The 20,000-nt window shown below is 39.2% G+C and overlaps 1 protein-coding gene across 1 annotated transcript in view; it reads left to right on the top strand.

Moving 5' to 3' along the window:
• LOC138044306 (collagen alpha-1(III) chain-like) overlaps positions 1–20,000 on the top strand; it is a 68,092-nt gene that overhangs the window by 27,409 nt on the left and 20,683 nt on the right. Inside the window, exons 22-42 of the mRNA XM_068890896.1 lie at positions 1,031–1,075; positions 1,812–1,910; positions 2,230–2,283; positions 3,350–3,403; positions 4,312–4,365; positions 5,089–5,142; positions 6,082–6,135; positions 7,169–7,222; positions 8,600–8,653; positions 9,302–9,355; positions 9,895–9,948; positions 10,522–10,575; positions 11,797–11,850; positions 12,056–12,109; positions 13,855–13,908; positions 15,186–15,239; positions 15,327–15,380; positions 15,741–15,794; positions 17,614–17,667; positions 18,526–18,579; positions 18,703–18,810. Coding sequence (XP_068746997.1) covers positions 1,031–1,075; positions 1,812–1,910; positions 2,230–2,283; positions 3,350–3,403; positions 4,312–4,365; positions 5,089–5,142; positions 6,082–6,135; positions 7,169–7,222; positions 8,600–8,653; positions 9,302–9,355; positions 9,895–9,948; positions 10,522–10,575; positions 11,797–11,850; positions 12,056–12,109; positions 13,855–13,908; positions 15,186–15,239; positions 15,327–15,380; positions 15,741–15,794; positions 17,614–17,667; positions 18,526–18,579; positions 18,703–18,810 — 1,224 coding nt within the window. The remainder of the gene's footprint in view (positions 1–1,030; positions 1,076–1,811; positions 1,911–2,229; positions 2,284–3,349; positions 3,404–4,311; positions 4,366–5,088; positions 5,143–6,081; positions 6,136–7,168; positions 7,223–8,599; positions 8,654–9,301; positions 9,356–9,894; positions 9,949–10,521; positions 10,576–11,796; positions 11,851–12,055; positions 12,110–13,854; positions 13,909–15,185; positions 15,240–15,326; positions 15,381–15,740; positions 15,795–17,613; positions 17,668–18,525; positions 18,580–18,702; positions 18,811–20,000) is intronic.

Below are 20,000 nucleotides of genomic sequence, written 5' to 3'. Positions count from 1 at the left end.
GCATGCTTCCCCACAAAATTCTTAAAATCAGAATCTCGGAAATGCCTTTTCCAGCACTATGAGGTGCAAATTGTATAATTTCTCAATCAAAACGTGATCAAAAGAAAACAGGGCAAAAAGATAAACTTCACAATGAATGAAGATATTTACTAACCATGTGGAAATGGTCATGCATCACAGAACCGTGAAAAATGGTCAGCGGAATCCCATTTACATCAAACACGGTGCATTGATATAATGATTTTGTTGCTGAAAATGGCATCGGAATCCAACAATGATCTAAGGTTTTTTACGGAAATGTTTGGATTTTTATCAAAAACACGCCATAGAATCAGGAACACAGACAACACAAGGCAGCAATTATATATTTTCTTTAGTAGGTAAATGTTTTATAAATAAATTTCAATTTTGCTTTTGCTTTATGAATATTCATTCTGCAGCAACCATCACACGTAATATTGACTGGGCTCAGCTGTAACAGGTGTTACGGGTTACGGCCCTTAATGACAGCCCTGTGTATGTAACCACCATACATTGAATACTAACCAACAAAGGTTTGATTTTGAGATTAAATATTGCTGTAGGCCTAATTAGGCCTAAAAAGTTATTGCTCCTAATTAATTGACATTAATATTAGGATTCAGATTAAGATTGAGATTAGGAACAATACCGTTTTCGGCCCGTTAAACCCTAAAACGATATTTGATCTCAAATCCAACCTTTGTCGATTAGTAGGAATTCAATGTATGGTGGGGTCATAGATGTATATGGTGTTTTGCTGTTTCATTTCGCTGTTTCGTGTTTTAGTACCGGTAATACCCCTTCCAATTGTTCACGTACCTCGAAACTTAGCTGCTGGTACTTTCGTATTTTTTCAAATCAATACTAGTTGGGGCAATATTTTCAAAATATTTGTGGGATCTGTATCATAAAAATATGGGTTAAACAAGTACTGGTTTGCTGAAAAGTGTACGATTTGAGACATGAATTCTTTGACAGTTGAAGAGTCATTTGTTTCCTTTCTTTTCAGGGCCCACCTGGTGAAAGAGGACGGGATGGACTTCCAGGAGACCCTGTAAGTTGCCAACTCCCTCCCTTATCTTAATAGCGTTATTTACTTGTGACATCTTATGAATGCGTATCTTTAGCGTACGTTTGTTCCCCCAAGGGCCGCCACGATGAGCTCTTTATTAAGCTCCTGGGGCAAACATGTATTAAAATATGTACAAATAGAAAAAAAAATTGGAAAAGAAATAAATCATCAATAGCTGTAATACTAATTAAATCCACTTAAAATAGTGGATCAATACATTTACAGTATTTATTTATTTATTTATATATAAGTTTGCCAAAAGGCAGGATAGCCTCAACAGAGCGTGAGCTCCAAATCAGAGGCCCCAAAGAAATAATAAGTACTGAAAAAGTACTAAAGTACAAAAAATAACAAAACAAACTACATAAACATTGATTACAAGCGTGACACTAACAGCAAAGACCGGCGCCAAGTGAAGAAATTGGCCGACATCGGTGGCATTTGACACAGATGGATTTGAAGGTCTGGGGCCGATCAGTGTCAAAGTATGAACCAGTTAGATGCTTATAATAGTCATATAGCTCTCTCTTAAAATGAGGAAACGACATATTTCTACTTCTTAGATGCACAAACAGCCCAAACTTTTGCCAGTTGGGTGTACAGCAAACAACCTTTCAAAATTTGGTATTAAAAAATAGGAAATTTGTATTTGATTGTGGCAGCACTTTAAATTCCTCATTGTCATCAAGTAGTGACATGAAATTTTAAAAATCACCAGGGACCAGTTGGACCTCAAGGAGAGCTCGGCCCACAAGGGGAATCAGGCATCAAAGGTGAAAAAGGAAGGCCAGGAGAGAATGGTGCAGATGGAACCCCTGTAAGTCAAAACAAACCTTTTTTTTTCCTTGATTTAAGAACAATGGTTTTTACACATTTTTAAGGTTTTTGATTTTTTCAAGGTTCAGTTGTTGTTGTTTTTTTTAATGCCAGGTATTTTCATTGTTCACAATCACAAGGAACTTTGAAGAGAAGCAAATTTTTTTAATCAAACTGAAGGCTGACATCATTAAAAAAATGTTTTATAGATATCTGACTTAACAGCAGTGCATTTTACAATAATTATTATTGGGTATTTCTACCATTATTAATTTTGTTTTGGCTTTAATCTAAGGATCACTTTGTTGGTTACTTTATAGGGTGAGCGTGGTGAAAGAGGACCGCAAGGAGCACAGGGCAATGCAGGAGCATCAGTAAGCTCTTATGTGTTTTATCGTTGATATCATAAATACCTCTTCCTAACCGAGTTCGAGGTCCGTACTTTAAGTTACAGACCGCGTTTTTTCGCCCTTGGGCCATAAATCAACAGGAAAAAACGAGGATCCGTAACTTACAGTACTCTTTCACAACATTTTCCATTTGACTGACAATCTTTACTCCCTCTCTCTTCGGTTCAGAACAACTGCAAAAATCTTTACTAATTAAAAAGTCAACCTAAAGTGGAGTAAATTTGCTTACTCAACTGCAATTTCACAGTCAAACAAAGCAGCTCACAACTGGACACCCATTTTGAAATATGTCAGAATCTCTGTCAACACAGAATTGTAAACATTTCCAGGCCTTCTTCCTTTTTTAGCTAGTTTTACAAAATATGTGAGGCAGTGAGGCATGTAAGCTCCTTGTTAAAGAAGGAAAACAGTAAGCTCACCTGAAAGCTAACCGTTGTAAATAAGTGATTTGTCTTGCACTCTATTTCTCTCAGCTTTACTTCAATTTTCACTAAAATTTTCTCTTCTCTCCTTCCTGGGCTTCTCTCGAGGATTTCATCGCTTAAAAATTCTCTTATTTCATCACCTCTTCTCTTGTGCTCTTTCCTACTCTTTATCCTGTTGCTCATCACTAATTTGATTTCCCACCAGAAAAACGTGGGTTGCCAAATGCAAGGCTGCCACACGATTTCCCGTCAAGGAAAATTGCCCGAACACTCCCGTCCGCAGAGGCTCTACTGCCTCCCCACCTCCACCCCAACAGTCTGTATGGGCGGATGGACATACGGATGTACGTGACATCGTAACCAGAATTTCTTGCATGGATAGATTTTCCAGAAAGTCTTACCAATGGTGCTCCGCTAAAAAGAAAATAACATGTTAGCTCAAAGCTCGTGGCAAGAGCAATATCTCACTTGTTCACTGCTTTCGACATTATTCTTGCCAATCAAACATAAAATTCACATCTTCTCGCCACGCACTGTGTAATATTGCCTATTTGAGACGAAGAATTTGGCTTATTTACTAATGATTGCTTTCATATCATTTTCAGGGTCCTCCTGGACTTCCAGGTTCCCCAGGTCCTGTCGGAAACAAGGGAGATCCAGTGAGTTTGCGCCATTCCAGTGGCCCATAAAATTTCAGAGTTGTACTGTACTTCTTCATGTAGTGTAAGAGGTACATCCTACCTCGCAGTCCAGTTTCTTCAACACCTCACCCTGTACGAGTGCTACTGTCAATTCCAATTTTTTTTTATCTACATCATGCGACATTTACTGTTAAATGTTGTTGAGCCAAGTAAACCGTTTTATTACACATAACATGCGAATTTTATTCCATAAAGCTCATTTGTACAAATCTATACGCTTTATTTTCACATGTGAAAAAGGCCTATACAGCCAATCAGAATGGCGTACAGCTATTTCACATGTGGAAGTATAAGCAATCAACGATAGCGTAAAGGCGTTTCCATGCCAATCACTCGTGCATCTCGTGCAAATCGTGCAAATCGTACTTTGTTATTGAATTAAATTAAATTTGCGTTTGGTTCTATTGTTAGTGAGTTTTTGTTTCTAATTCGCGTTCAGAAAACTATTTTAATGAAAATTCTTATGTTATGTGTAATAAACAGTTTACGACATAGAAAGTGCTTTGTACGGGGTTTTATTCACTCGTTGTTTGTGTCAAAAACCCTCACTCGCTCGTTCCTCGCTCGTTCGGGTTTTTGACACAAACAACTCGTGCATAAAACCCCGTACGCCGCACTGTCTATGACGTAAACTATATTTATTGTCCGCTGAACCCTGTAAAATTCCTTTTTGCCAAAAAAGACAGCCAACCTTGCCCCCGTATGTTGTGTTAATTAATGCACACTCAACGTTAATGTTGCTTGAGTATGTGATTCTCCTAGTTTAACCCAACTCAAGATTTAGTGGACCTGCATGCTGTTCAACACACGAGAATCAAATTCCATGTACCATAATTAAGTCAGAACATGGCATTTTTCATCACCAGGGTGATCCCGGCCCCCCTGGACCACGAGGAAATCCGGGAAGAGATGGCAAAAGAGTAAGTGACAGATTTAAGGACTTCTTTAGTTTAAAATAATTAATTCAGGTCTACAGGTGTCTAAGAGCTGTGAAAATTATGCTGTAAAACAAAGGAGGTTGAGTGGCGTTGGAATAGTTTCGTGGGTGTGAAGAGAGGTCTTTTTGTTCTTTTATTCAAAGTATTCCTCTGTTTTTGTTAAGCTCAGCTCCAGCCTCTAGCCACAATACTAATTTTTGTATCTTGCCTACAAAATAGCCTCAAAATGGTCTCTCTTGTCTCATTACTGTGGTAGAGGGCTTGAAATAATTGAATCCAGGTTTTGTGCAACATGTAGAACGATGTATAATCTTACGGAAGTTGTTATCCATTGGGATAATACATATATCTCCCCTATAATTTCAATGATTTCGTCACATCATAATATTTTATTGGGCCCCTCTGGTAATGCCTGACTTGCACTGCAATCTTCAGTAGAGACAGCATAACTAGCGATGAATTGAAACCAAATTCCTCTTTTTGAGATGCGTGTTATAAACGAGTATTTTGATGAGATTTTCAGTTTGTGACATAAATGCCATCAAGTTTGAAACCGAGGGCGCCTTTTATCTGAAAAACTATGGTAATAATTATCATTGTGAAATACTTTCGTCTTAGAAAGAAGTGTGAAGCCTTGAATTGAGTGAAAGCTGTTTAAATCTGGGCTTATTCTTGTGTTTTTTTTCCTTGCATTTGTATCTTTAGGGTTATGCTGGTACTCCTGGGTCACCTGGAGCACAGGGAGAAACAGGACCAAGAGTATGTAATGCAACTGGAGTTAAAGGGGCTATGTCCACAAAATGATGTTATTTTTTGACACCCAAAATGCCCAAAAAATAGAATGAAACATTGCAGTAACCACTTTAAACTGTTGAACAACTTAAAAGAAATACAGCAAAAAGAAAGAGAAGCATTTATGGACACAAATCGACAAGATTGAAATGGATTGCATTTAGGTAATCTTGAAAAAAGTCGGTCAAGTTTATGGCAAATTGCCTTGGTAAAGGTTGTTTTTCCTCCGACTCATTTTATTTGTGATATAAAGATAATTTGATCAATTAAGGAATTTTCACATTACCATTTTCGAGTTTTAAACTCATGATTAACTAAAGATTTTCCCGAAACACCCTAAAATGATGCGACATAGCCCCTTTAAATATTCTTTTCAGTCAAGTTACCGTATTTGAAAACAGCATATTGCATGACAATTAAGGCCAAACAGACAAAAACATATTGAAAACTTTGAGTCAGTTGGTTTGAGAAATGTTATGAGAAATTGAGACTGTTGGACTGAGGACTGTAGAGAAGTAGCCAATATGTTTACAGAATTTAAGAATATATGTCTTCTTTGATTAGTTGAGGTTGTGTGACCGGACATCCAGAAGATTTCCCTTTTGCAGTGACGTACTTGATAGAGAATGATCCCATATTAGCTTGCAAAGTTAATCACCCCAGCCAAAAGCCCTCTAGCCACGCAGACGACCGTTACAAGTTACATCGATAAATGCTTGGAGTGTGGAGACATAAAGAGGGAGAATAGGGGAAAGCACCCCTTAGTGGCCTACAAAATTCGTCCTACTACATATCCACTCTGAGCTCAAGGAATCATCAAGTATTCTACAAAGTTAAAAATTTGCTCACCTTGTTGTTTACTCCGTTTATTTTTATTTAACACAATTAAATTCTTCACTTTCTCAGGGAACCCCTGGACTGTTTGGAACACCTGGTGTCCCTGGAGATGCTGGTCTTTCTGTAAGTGCTCTTCTTACTTTTTCGGTGTGCTTCAGGGCCATCATGACTTTTTCTCAATTAAAATGTTACGTTATGGAATGAAAGTTGTGTGGGAGTTTTAGTCATGACCATGGCATTGCGCTTTCATTGGGCCTGTGCTGCCACATGCTCTAGGTCACAATACACAGGAAACCTATTTTTCTTAAGACCATTTCATTTAGTTTGTGTTGTACTTTGTTGCCAAAGAAACCTTCAAAGAGATAAGTACAAGAACTTTTGAAGTGAGTATAGAGGATAAAGGATTGTTGTGTTTTCTCATTGTCGTGGAAACCACAAATGTGGCTATTTCTTTCATGTCGTATCCACATGACTGGAAAGGAAAGAACTTATCGCTAAAATACATTTAGGCAGCACGCTTTTTTTCGACCTTTTGACCTAGTTTTTGGTGTGGTGACCATTGCATTTGCTATTAAGCTAAGTAGCCACTTATTTCGTTGCGATAGCTACAGTCCCGGACAAAATTGTTGAAACACTTTGCCCTCCCACAATGTTGTTTTGGCAAATGGGCTCAGAAACTCGCGTTAAAACAACATTGTGAGGGGAGAGTGAGCTGCGAAAGCTTCAGATCTGTATAGTCGTGTACTGTTCCAACGAATTTTGTTACTGACTGTAGCAGGAGCAGTCGTGGCTCAGTTGGCTAGTGCGCGGCTTTCGGAGCGAGAGGTCCCCGGTTCGATCCTCGGTGACTTCAACGTCTGTTTCGACTTTCGTCTGATCCGTGTAGCTATAGCTTTAAATCCTCTTAAAACGGAGCACTGACAGAGGGAGGGGGGTAAAGGGCGCACCGTCGGCTTCCATTGATACCAGCCTCGTAGCTGAAGGAACTACCGACGTTAAATAAAGTTACTTTACCTTTACCTTTTAATAGCCCCATTGTATTGCCCTCTGTCTGTGCTGAATATTTTTTCAGGGGAATCCCAAACACTTAATAGACTTGATTTGGTCACTCACCTGAAGGGAATGGCTATTAAATTATTTTGAACTTTCTCCTCAGGGTCCCCGTGGACCTCAAGGTCCCCCAGGCCCTTCCGGAGAGAATGGAGCAGATGTGAGTATACGCTATTAAGCCTCTACAGTGGAACCCCACTATAACGAAGATCTCATTATAACGAACAACATCTGAAAGCCCGGCAGAATTACAGTATGATATGTGGAGACGAACTCCGCTATAACGAATAAAATTTGACCGTCCGAACACAAAAATGTGTATACTGTACTATTGCAGTGTTGAATTTATGCATCAGCGTGCTGAAACGTTGTTACTTCTGAATTTTAAAGTTAATTGAAAGTGTTTTTGAATTTGATGTCTTGATTGTCAGTGCATTACACGTCCTGTTAGCAGTATCAAATAAATAAAAATAATGTTTTCTAGATACAGTATTGAATTTTTGGTAATTGTTATTTATCAAATTACCCTGATATAACGAATATTTTTGCTGTTAACCAGATAATTCGTTATGACAGGGTCTTCGCTATAACGAAGACCTCGCTATAATGAACATTTTTTTCGGTACCGTGGCACTTTGTGGCAAAAATCATGCTTTTTCAAAAACATTAACTGTTTAAACTGATGCACAGTACTTTCTGAGAGGAACTAGGAGAAAACTGCGAAGCGCAATGACTCGTAAAAAGTTCTAAAAGTTCATGAAGAAATGCGCCAGTGTTTTAGAACAAAAAGGAACGTTTTGAGGGGGCTCCCTTTTCTTCAGTGGTTTCAAAACTAAAAGAAGACGGAGCACCCTCGAAACCTCTGGTTTATTTTAAACTCTGGTGCATTTTCTTCATCAACTTTTAGAGCTTTCTGTTAGAAACTAGGAAGTACCGTAGTTATTCGGTTATAAGGCGAACGGTTTTTTCACGGCGTTGCTAAAACGAGGGTAAAGGTAAGACCAAGGGTCACAGTAAGGGTAAGGATACGAATACAAAAAGTATCCTAAACATGCATAAAAGCTAACCTTTGGGCTAATTAGGCCTAAACAAAAGTTGAAGGTTAGCTTTTATGCATTTTTAGGATACTTTTTGTATTCGTATCCTTACCCTTGCTGTGACCGAGTATTTTCGCGTAATTTTCAGTTTGGGAACTTAGCTTGATTAAATTGCAAAGTTTGGGGTGCGTCTTATAACCGAGTGCGCCTTATAACCGAATAACTACGGTATCTTTAACTATACAGCACCAAAATAAAAGTTCCTCGGAATGTTAGCTGTCGCTGAAATTTCAAGCTCGGTAATGTCAGATGATGAAGGTCTCCTTGGCACCTATAACATCTAAAAAAGTATCCACGTTTATTTCTGATGACAGAAACAAAAGGGCTTATAAATTGAGGAGATGAAAGACTTGAGTTTCATTTAAATACTTTTCAAGCCCATTTGGGTGATACATGGCATTAATGTATGCCTAATGTATACCTTATGTTCCCCCTTCTAGGGTGCAAGTGGCCCACCCGGTGCACCAGGGCTTATGGGAGACCAAGGAGAGCAGGTATGTTGTGGTTTGATTGTAAAATATTTCTGTGTGGAGTGCAATCTTTACTTTGAGTACAAAGTCGATTGTTTTATTTGTTTCCAATATTAGAAATGAGCACCTTTTCCGGGGCAAAAATTCTCATATTTTCAAGCATCTTAGTTTTTCTAAAAATTGTCACGATAATTGTGATGTTTTCTTGCTTCAAACTTATTGATAATGCTACTTCTTTCTATTAACTCAAAATCAAGGAGAGCTTCCATATTGAGCGGTTGAAACCCGAACTCAACAAACAAGTTGATCATGTCAGTTTAGCATTACACTTTTAAACTTTTACCGTTATGTCAATTGTGTTCTCTATAATATTGTTGGTTCGTTTGAATTTTACGTACTTGTAACGAACATTTAATCTACAAAGAATCATTGTATTGATAGTTATATATATATACGAATTATCTTGTAAAAATTTTAATGTTACACTCACTATGGCTGAAGATGATGTTTGAAACATCGAAACATGTTCCGAAAATTCAAAAGTGTGGTTGTATTTTTTAAAATATTAGTAACACTTGTGCTATCCAGACCATTTGGAAATTTTATTTGTTTGTTTTTTCTTTTTTCAGTTTTTTGGTATTATTTTTCACAATTTTGTTCTTGAATCTTTAGGGTGCTCCCGGAGACATGGGTGAAGTTGGACCAGAGGGTGATGTGGGGCCTATTGTAAGTCATTAAATTAATGATTTTAACTAATTGTACGTTCAAAAAAGGTAAAACGTTATTAGGAGGAAATTATTGGATTAAACCCTTCTTGTTACTGTGAAAATGCTGTCTGATCTCTACCTTTTTTAACAGATATTCATTGGTCAATATTTTGTTATCATTATTCCAACAAAATATTTTTCTCCTCTTTGGTTTGCTCAGATTTCCTGCATAATTCTTGCTACTTAAGCATTTGTCAAAACTACATCATTTTCCATTACATTTTCTTTATTATCATTAGAGGATAATAACAAGACCGACAAGAGTGCATTTTGTCCCCTTTCAAGAATTCTGAATGATTAAATTCGGCTTCTCAACTAACTCAAAAACCATCTTTGATCATAAACAGTTAATGACTGGTCCCGAGGGAAACAGTTTATTTTGTTTCTCGATAATCTCAATGTTTCCCCGAAGCGCAGCCGAGGGAAACATTGAGATTATTGAGATCATCTGCTAGTTGCCAAATATGGACTCAACTGCCTTATGATATCCTTTTTTAGGGACCTCAAGGACCACCTGGAACTGTAGGAGCTCCTGGTATCATGGGAGCTATTGTAAGCGGAGAATCTGTTGTGTTGAAACTTGATTAGCTGTTATTGAAGATATTTTTAGCTCAGAGAGTAAACATCCTTCATCAATATCACATCTGCATGTTCCGGCACTCGGCAAAGTCCTTTTGGCCTATGGCTCTTTCTGCTTAGGTGGCCTCACACGCTGTAAATCTTTTTAGAGACATCACTGTCAAGACGGCCACTTCTGCTGGAGAGAACAGGACAGCCACAACTCCGGGGACTACATCCCCTACTCTTATCGAATAGTGTGTGGGTTCTTTAACGTCTCACAGGGAACTTATGAACATAAAAGATATTTGTGAGACGGGGCCTACAGTTTATAGGCCTTATCCGAGAAGACACCTTCTCCTCAGTCATTTTAAGATCCTGAGTGTTAATCCGGCCGGGGTTCGAACCTGCGGCCTTCCGCATGACAGCCCGATGAGCCACCGTTTTGAGCCATCGGTGCACGGTGACTTGAGCCCTCAACTTCAATATAATGGCGAATTTTACAGTAATATGTTCTAATCATTTTTTTGCTTTGTGTTTGAACTCATTTTTAATTACTTTCACCAGGGTGTGGCCGGACCTCCAGGTGATAATGGAGCCCCTGGACCAATCGGTTTACCCGTAAGTATGTTTTTTTTTTTTAAGACATTGGCTCTTGTAACGAAACCAACTTTCGTTGCCTTCTTTCCAGCTGATATCTGCCTGCTCAAACAGCTCTAAAGCACCATGGTAATGTTGTGAACGCCAATAGTCGCGTTTGTTTAGGGCCGCCAGGATTCCAAGTAGTCGTCGATGCATCGCCGCAGTTTCTGTAGGAAATGTGTTCAGTTCGGAGTTTCAAAATTACCTGTCCGGATGAAAGCAAACGTAAATTTAAAATACAAAAGATCTAGATTTGAAATTCTTGTCACTATTTCCCACAAAAACGAAGTAAAGTTTTTTTTTCTCTTATCCTGACGTGCGAACGAGTTTTTTAAAACTCCAAACCGGCTTATTACAGTAGTCGGTAGTGTCATAGGCCGTGTTTTCACAACAGCTGTCGTCTCGCTTAAGAGTTCTGAAAGTGGTTTGTTTGCAGACTTCGTTCAGTGACTTGAAAATGATACGGGTTTCCACGGGTAAGATTTGATGAGGAGAGAGCACGTGCCAATGCAATAATAAAAATAATAAAAATAGCACACCTGTTGTATTTCCGATTTGAATGACCGCAAGCGACTCCTCAATGGCGGAAAGTAGTTGCTTAAGCTACCTGGTTTGGTGGCTTAAATTTAATGAGAATTCTATTGAAATTTGCCGACTCGCTTAACTTAAAAGCGAGTTGGGAAAGGAAGTGTTTCGAGTTTCCTGAAATTTTCGGTTGTCACTCACTAAGCGAGCCGAAAAACCGCTGGTGAAAAGACGGCCAGTGTCTCCTTTCTGCATCGTGCTAGAAAGTGGGAACCCGTTTCCATTTAAAACACTTTCAAATCGGCCATTTTGCAGTTGTTTGCTCAGCGACCTAGCCTATGAATGGCTGCGAGGCTGCCGGTGAACTTGCATTGATACAGCCCCCACTGCTTTTATCATGTAAATTGTGTTGTTGTAATGCTAATTAGTCCATAGTAACATTACAAAAGCATGAAGGTTTGTATCAAAACAGAATCACCCGCAGCCTCGCTTCCATTCTTAGGCCAGGTAACTTAGCTACAACTGTAAAATGGTCTATTGACAAAGAGAAGCATTTTTTAAAACTTGTTATCTTTCAACCGCTTTGCCTTTTGTTTTATACCGAAAAGGTCTGTTTTTATTTTCTTGCTTGCTGATTAACAACCTGTTACCATCGATTGCATTCTCGACCTACAGGGACCCATGGGGCCTCCCGGTCAAGACGGAGAAAGAGGATTGGATGGAGCTAAGGTATAATAAAGCGCGAGATATGCAACATTTTTTTAGAAACCTCAAGGGTAACCGCTGTGCAGCTGATGTTTGAAAACGTGTTTGACACTCGTACAGGTCTTTTTTTGTCCTGAGCGGAGCGGAAATTTGATCATAAATCGTCTTTCGTCAAGATATGTTGTTTAAAATTAAAAGCGCGGCTTTCTAATGTTTTTTTCCTTGATAGGGTGACCCCGGTGAATCTGGGGCAGATGGCAAGAGAGGTCTGACCGGACAGCCCGTAAGTATGGCTGCCGTGTTTTTCCCAATGAACATAGAGTATATTTAAGGGATGCAGTGTCATGGACCAGAGAATACTTCAAGGTGTAGCCATTGAAAATTGCCTTCCGCGAGCACGGCGTGGGCGTCTCTTTGTGAGAATAGGGAGCTTAAAGTGCCCCTAACCCTTAATCTTGTTATGTTTTTGGTTGATTCTCATCTTTCATGAACTCTTTTTCGCCAATTTTTTTTTTTTAAATATTGAATCCTGATTTCTTACGAGCGCTTGAAGTTACTGAAATTTCTAATTTTTTGCGCGCTATAAGTCCCGCTGGACAAATTATTGTCTCGTGGGCTCATTAGGAACGAGCCAATGAGAAGCGTCCGATATTTGACATCTTTTTAGCTGTGTCGTAAGGAAAGGACATTCCAGCAACTCAAGCTTGTGCGATGTCCTTTTCTTACGTCACGCTCGATAAATAGACACCTTTGGCCGAGTGGGGGACTAATGCGAACGATAGGTGAAAAAGTAGTCGCGACTTGAGTCGCGCCTGCCTTCACTTTTAGCGCTCGTAAAAAAGTCAGGATTCAATATTTTAAAAAGAAAATTCCGAAAATGACTTCTTGAAAGATATGAAAATCTACCAAAAAAAAGACAACTTGAAGGGTTAGGGGCACTTTAAGCATGCCCGTTTTTGAGACACGGATGGGAACCGAAAGTGAGCTGTTTTCCCTTTTAACTTGTCGTCACACAACCACATTTACATTACTAACTATCTTTTCTCCATTAGAGATGATTAGTATAAAAATTTGGGGGGCACCACTGTCCTGGCTCACAAAATGTTCTTTTCCGGTTGCCGTCCGCATCTCAAAAACGCGCATGCTTAAGTTCCCTAATCCCTCGCGTATCTTACTTCTTTATCAGCGCCAAAAAACTACTATTCATGAACTATTATCGTTTACACAGTAGTCACTCAGAGCATTAGGGCGATCCTCTTCGATCACTGTTGACTTTTGTGAGTTAGTTGTGTTGTGATTAACATCATACCTAAACAGCTGTTGGAAAGCTGTAAGGTTCCTTTTTCCACCAGTGCATATAATAGCAAGTGCTTTAAGTAATGTTCACAAAACGAGCAGCAGTGTTTTTAGACCCAATAAAACACGTGCTTTATATAAAGAATACTAACGAGGAGTGTTTTATCAGGAAAGCTCATACACGTGACGTTTTATTGGTGTTTTGATGGGCTGTTAGACTCATGAAATATTAATACGTTTCTTTAACTTTCGTTAGGACGGTGCCTACTAATTCAAAGGTATTTTCGCCCCGGTTTATCATTATGCTGGAATTGTAGATCTTAACAAGTGTTATTGATATCCAAAAAGAAAATTGAGGGTAACCCCGCATTTTTCAAAGATGATTGATGAATAATATTTGTAAAAAGCGTTAAAATATAAAGCAAATAATGGCATTCTTTCTCAAATTGAAACTTAATTATCTGTCAAAAATGCATGGTTACCCCCAATTTTCTTTTTGGATACCAAGAGTACTTACTAAGATCTACTTTCTCCGGATAGTTTTAAACTGCGCAAAAATATAACTGTATTGGTAAGCATCATCGATAGGAAACCAGAGTTTATCGAGATGCGCAGAACGTTTGCACAATAACAATAGTAGGCACCGTCCTTAAGCACGATTTTGACGATAAATTGCAATTGCCTTTCAAGGATTTTGTGTGACGAACATGACCTTTCTTTGTAATCAATCAGGGCTTGGATGGAAGACCTGGGCTGCGAGGAAAACAAGGAGAGGCTGGCAAACGAGTGAGTGTGATCCATTCTTTTGAAGCAGAGTTGGTGTCATCACACTTTCTCAGTTTCAGTTTTGTCCAATATTGTTTTTTTAATCTACTCCAATATGAAGTTATTACTTAAAAAAAGAAGGCTCCAAAGTTCGGATGCTACGAGAAAACTCGTAAAATAAATATAAGGGTTTGTATGAGATTATTCCCCAGAGCCTGGAGATGATGCCTTTTGTTTAGGACTGAATTTTGATATATCGAAATTGGTCTATTTTTCTGATATACACAATAAATATTGCTAATTTCCTCTTAGTTAATTTAGGGCACTGTGTCCCAGGACTTCTGGGAAATGGTCATGTTTGTTTGAAAAGGTAACCCAAGAGTATGGATATGGGATTCGAATCTGGGAACGTTGATTAATTTAATCCGTCACCTAACCACTCGACCACCACATCGCTAGTTGCTCAGGGACAATATTTTAAACGCAATTAATTTGATAACGCTGTATTATCACTCGGCAACAAACAATATTCAACACTGCAAAACGTCGGTTACCAAAGTTCATGACAAAGCTAAACATTTTAAAATCAAAGCCTACGCCTAATTAATCTACGTAGCTTAGGCCTAATTACTCTCCAGCAATAATATTCTATGGGTAGCTTAAATAAGTCTTTTTTTGAGAAAGCGGTGTCTTGATCTTCAGTGTTGAAGTGGATTGAAGCGGTTCCTATAGAGTTGAAACTCCGGGTTTTGATTTTTGAGTGATTTTTTTTTTGTTCAAATCCTTTCTACGAGTATGACTTTTATCTTCCCTTTTTTCCTGGGACACAGTGTGAACGAACGGCCGAGACCAAAAGGGGCAATTTCAATGGAAACAAAGGAATACTAAAATAGCGGCCATTTTGGAATAAGGTGTATTCTCCCAGCAACTTTCCCAACTGATCGTCAATATTCCTTTACAATGTTCCATTACTTTGTGTAGGCGTAATATTGTTCTTCTATTGTGAATATCTGCCAGTCTATGCATTGTTTTCTTAGTTCTTAAGTGGTCTTGTTTTCGATTTCGTCCATGAGTCTTTCTTCGCGAATAGGTTTTGTTTTTCAGTTTTTTGTTCATTAGTTGTCTTTGTTTTCTTATTTGGTTTTTCGGTGCATGTGCTGGTTCCTTTTGTTTGGTTAGCATTATCGAGCTTTGTTCATATCAAGTTTTGAAGTTGTCGCTTGTAGTCAAAGTCGTTCTTGCCGTCACGTTAATTTTATTCGGTACATTCATTGTATTCGGTTGTTACTTTCTCATAGGGACCCCCAGGCCCACCCGGACCACCTGGACCGAGAGGAGACGCAGGCCCACCAGTAAGTATTGCGTCATTTATTCTCATCACTGCTATTGATACGACACTGCATCATTTGAGTGTACTCTTCATATCTTTCTCTTTTTAGGGAAGCAATGGTGCGACAGGACCCCAGGGGTCTGCGGGCCGCAATGGACCAAGGGTAAGCTGCAAGCAGTCAAACAATTATCAATGTAATTTCATATAAAACAAAATTCTCATTTATGATTTGCCGTTTCCTTTTCTATTCCCAAATTTTGTTTTTTTGGGTGAAGGAAGACCAGGTTTGATCACACATGTGAAGCAGTTTTTATTAAAAAGCTCTTCAGGGTGCAATAAAGGAATGATAAGCGGAGAGCAACTCTTGCTTGCACCCCTCTGCTACAACATTTTCTGAAAAGTAGTTCAGAGGAGTAGTAGTTTGCTCCAGGAGGTTACGTTGCTGATTTGTATTGTTTTCGTTTGCTGAATATGGAAAAGCACATATACTAAACTAGAGTTGTTTTATTTTGTGTTTTCGTAGGGACAGCCTGGAGCTGGTGGTGAACCTGGAAGCGATGGCCCCCCAGGACAGCCCGTAAGCAAATCGTTTCTCTTTTTTATCTCTCTACTTGTTTTCATTGGTTGGAAAGGGAAGTGGGGGGGGGGGGAATATTAACATTACTCTGTAGGGGAATCTTTGTTTACATTTTTGGCCACGTGAGCACAAGGTTATCGTTTTCTAACCAGTCAGCCGAGAATAAAGTACTGAATATAGAAAGTGCATTGCCTGATGAGCTATCTCTGTAAATTTGAACCCGATATACCAGATAATCTCTGAGCAATGATGCTTTGAAAATTCGAACTTTAACAAAGAATGTAAAGGATCACTAGGGCCCTTGCCACACAGTAATTCAACAGTTTTTGATGGATAGAGCGAGTTTCAGTCGAGTGTCGTAAAACCAAAACCAAAGTAATTACTTTGGCCAATCAAAAAGGACAGAGACAATCCAGTAAACCAATCAAGACTCGAAGTAATTACACGTAGCCAACAAAAAGCGCGGGAAAATGTGCACGCGCGAGCCACGATTGGTTTTGGTTTCACTTCTGATTAGTTGAAAAAATGGCGCGAGAACTTTGAGCCAATCACTGAGTGAAGTAATGCAAAACCAACGCAATTCGCTAATTACTTTCGACAATCAATTGAAAACCGCTGCAAATGGCTCGTTATCAAAGCTCAAAGTCTTAAAATTGGTTGTAGAAGTTCTTTTACCTCTTGAAGTCAATTCGTGAATGGCACTGACGTCTGTGAGCGAACTTGTGTGTTAATGAAACAAATTGCAAACAATGACGTCAACAAAGATTCCCTTATTGTAACTTTCACAACACCTTGTGCATACGAAACAATTATTATGTTGATATAGGGTATGAGATTCTAACGGGTTGTTGTTCTTAATCCTTTCACTCACACGATTAAATTCAATTCTGCCAACCTCTAGCAGCTTTTCTCGAAATTGAGTGTTTTGACTCACGTGATCAGTAACCTTGTTTTTCCACCGAAACAAAGGAAAACGTTTTCATGATAATAGAGCTCAATTCCCAGAGGATTTGTTGGGTACACCAACATTGCCGCCGTGACGTCAAGTGAAAACACTCTATAGACCAACGAGTTCAAACAAATTGTGACTGTATAAATTATTGGCTGCAACCAACCGAGCAATATCGAGAACTCATCGCACCTTTTCTAAGGGCCTGGCCAAAGGGGAAATGTTTGGCGTTTAAGCAACATCAAACATTGTTTGGTGACCAACCATTTTATCGTTTGGCCACCTTGTTTGGTGCTGTTTGGTCGTGTTTGATAAAAGTGAAGGGCCGTCAAACATTCGATCAAACAACTTAAACCTTTTTTTGGTTCTCGTGTTTGATGGGCGAAGTTTTGTTCGTTTGGCCAGCCGTATCAAACATGTTTGGTGCGTTCATGCCTACCACGCTTGCTCAGCCACTTGTGTCCACATGTTTTTTACGTATTTGTGACCCATAGTTCTTTTCTTGTGGAGTTTGATCTGAGTTAGATGTTTTAACCGTTTGGCCACTCACTGCAACATTAGCATGTTTGGTCACCAAACAATGTTAATAATTAATAATAATAATAATTTATTTCACTTATAAAGCGCAAATATCAATTGGGTTATTTTCATTTGCGCTAACTTAAAAAATTATAATAATTACTAATATACTAATATAAATAATTAAAACAACAGTTGATGTTTTGATGTTTTGAATGTTTGATGTTGTTTAAACGCCAAACATTTTCCATTTGTCCAGGCCCTATGAAGCGAACAATTAGTAAGCAGTTAATTAATTTGTTTATTGATTGATTGATTGATTGATTGATTGATTTGCTCTTATCTCTTAAGGGACCAGATGGACCACCTGGTTCGCCTGGAAAACCTGGATTCCGTGGCCAAGACGTATGTTTATTTCATTGTGCAAGTTAAACTATGGTGGGAGTCATGTGAGCCTATGTACTATGGGAGGGCCGGACGGGAAAATATTTTGCCTGAACTAAACTCAGCCTGGCCTAAACTCAGTCAATAAGCATTTTGTCATATGGGCTCTTTACACTATTTTTGAGGAAAAAATAAAAAGCAAAAAATCTGCACAGAAAATTTATCTAACATGTTTTTTGCATTTGCTTTTCTGTCTGTAAATTACTTGGATGTTTAAAAGCGACGAAATAACCTAAATTGCATCGCACGGAGCAGTACGTGTAGGAGGGCCGTACGGCTTTTTGCGGCCCTGCCCGCGCGCGGAGTTGTACGGGCCATATGATAATACGGATTCAGTGTGCGAAGAGCGAAGCTACCAGAAAAATTTCGCGAGGAAGGAGCAATAAAAGCCGCTAGGAATTTTAGCAATCAACGAGGACCCTTAAAAGAAATTATGTCATGATTCATCTCCAATCATTTCGCGTCTTTGTCACCAAACGTCTGCTCTCATACTCCTTGTTGAGGTGTAGGAAGGGAGGGGTTCTCCAAGCCACAACTTTCTTGTCAAAGGATCGGCTGAAGGTTAAAGGTCGCCTGATCAAGACCACTTGTAGCAACTTCGTGAAGTGCATCACAAGTGGTCATTGTGTGACAAATATTAAACCAAAAAAGTGGCTGGACTCTTCATAGATTCATAGCTGGCCTCTGAAGTCGAACACCAAGCTTTTCTGGTCTCTGTTGTGTTATTCACAGATTTCCTCTTTGCCCTTGTAGAACCTCTCGATTAACATTTCATATCTCTGAACGGTCGTTCATGTTTTCATATATTTTCTTTCACAGGGCACACCGGGTCTACCAGGCACTCCTGGTACCCCAGGGGCAAGAGGCAAAAAGGTATTCTTGTTCCTTATGCTAGTTATTTGATAGTTAAAGGATTTGCCAACGGTTTTCTTGTCGGCTTCATGAATCTAATGCGATTAACTTTTGGCCTACGCCTTTTCTTACTCTGTCCTCAAGGGTGCAAAAGGATTCCCTGGCACGACTGGAACGGATGGCGCACCAGGACCGCGTGGAGGGGCTGGACCGAGAGGTCCTTCTGGTAACAGAGGACCGAAAGGAAAGGAGGTAAAGTATGCGTTAAAGAGGCTGTGTTACGGAAGTACAGGTCATTTTGTGTAGTTTTTCCAATTAGTCGCCAATTTGTTCCAATTAGTCGCCCATAAAAACAAACTCTCTAGGCCGCAATTCTTTTCCGAGCTCTCGAAATTTCTTGAAGAACTTATCGCTACACCCAACAAGCTCATTCTGGCCGACGATTTCAATTTTCATGTAGATAATCCTACCAGCACTGAGGCAAGGAACTTTCTTGATTTGCTCGATTCGGCTGGTCTTCTGCAACACGTTGACGGTCCAACTCATCGTGATGGACGCACTCTGGATCTTATCATCACTCGCTGCGCTGATAACTTTATTTCAAAGGTGAAAACTCTTCTTGAATTGCCCTCTGATCACAGACGCGTGGTTTGCAACGTTGATCTCCCTCGCCCTGCTCCAACCCACAAGAGTGTAAAATATCGTAAACTTCGGAATGTTGATATCGAAAAATTCAGCGAGGACATTGCCACCTCGTCACTTAATAACCTTGCAGGAAGTGATCTTGACACCATGATTGATCAGTACAATGAGATACTCTGCTCTCTTCTCAACAAACATGCTCCATTGCAGTCAAGAAAAATAATTTTGAGGCCACATGCTCCTTGGTACAGTGACGAGCTAAGAAAACTTAAACGGGAGAAAAGGCGATTCGAGAGAAAATATGTAAATACCAACCTGACAGTTCACAAACAAATGTATCATATGATATGTAAAGAATACACCAAACACATTGAAGCTGCTAAAACTGAACATTTCAGGAAGAAAGTTCAGGATGCAAGTCCCGATCAGCTGTTCAAGTTTGTTGACAAGTTCTTAATGTAAAAAAGGCACCAATCTTGCGCAAACACAAATCAAGCAAAGAACTTGCTGAGAGATGTAGAAGATCATGAAACTTGTTCCGCGCCTCCACTGACGTGCTTCCAGCCTGTGTCGTCAAACGAGATAAAACGTTTTATCATGTCATCGAAAACGAAATCTTGTCAACTCGATCCTGTTCGAACCTGGACTTTAAAAGGCTGCATCAATCAACTGCTACCAACTATAACGGAAATCATCAACTCATCCTTGGAACAAGGACATTTTCCACCAAAGTTAAAAGAATCTATTTTTTATCCGCTTTTAAGGAAACCAGCTTTGGACCCGGAAGACAACAACAACTT

Source organism: Montipora capricornis, chromosome 1 (genome assembly GCF_036669925.1).
Source record: "Montipora capricornis isolate CH-2021 chromosome 1, ASM3666992v2, whole genome shotgun sequence".
In the NCBI taxonomy this organism is placed as follows: Eukaryota; Metazoa; Cnidaria; class Anthozoa; order Scleractinia; family Acroporidae; genus Montipora; species Montipora capricornis.
This window is presented reverse-complemented; position numbering and strand designations above follow the sequence as displayed.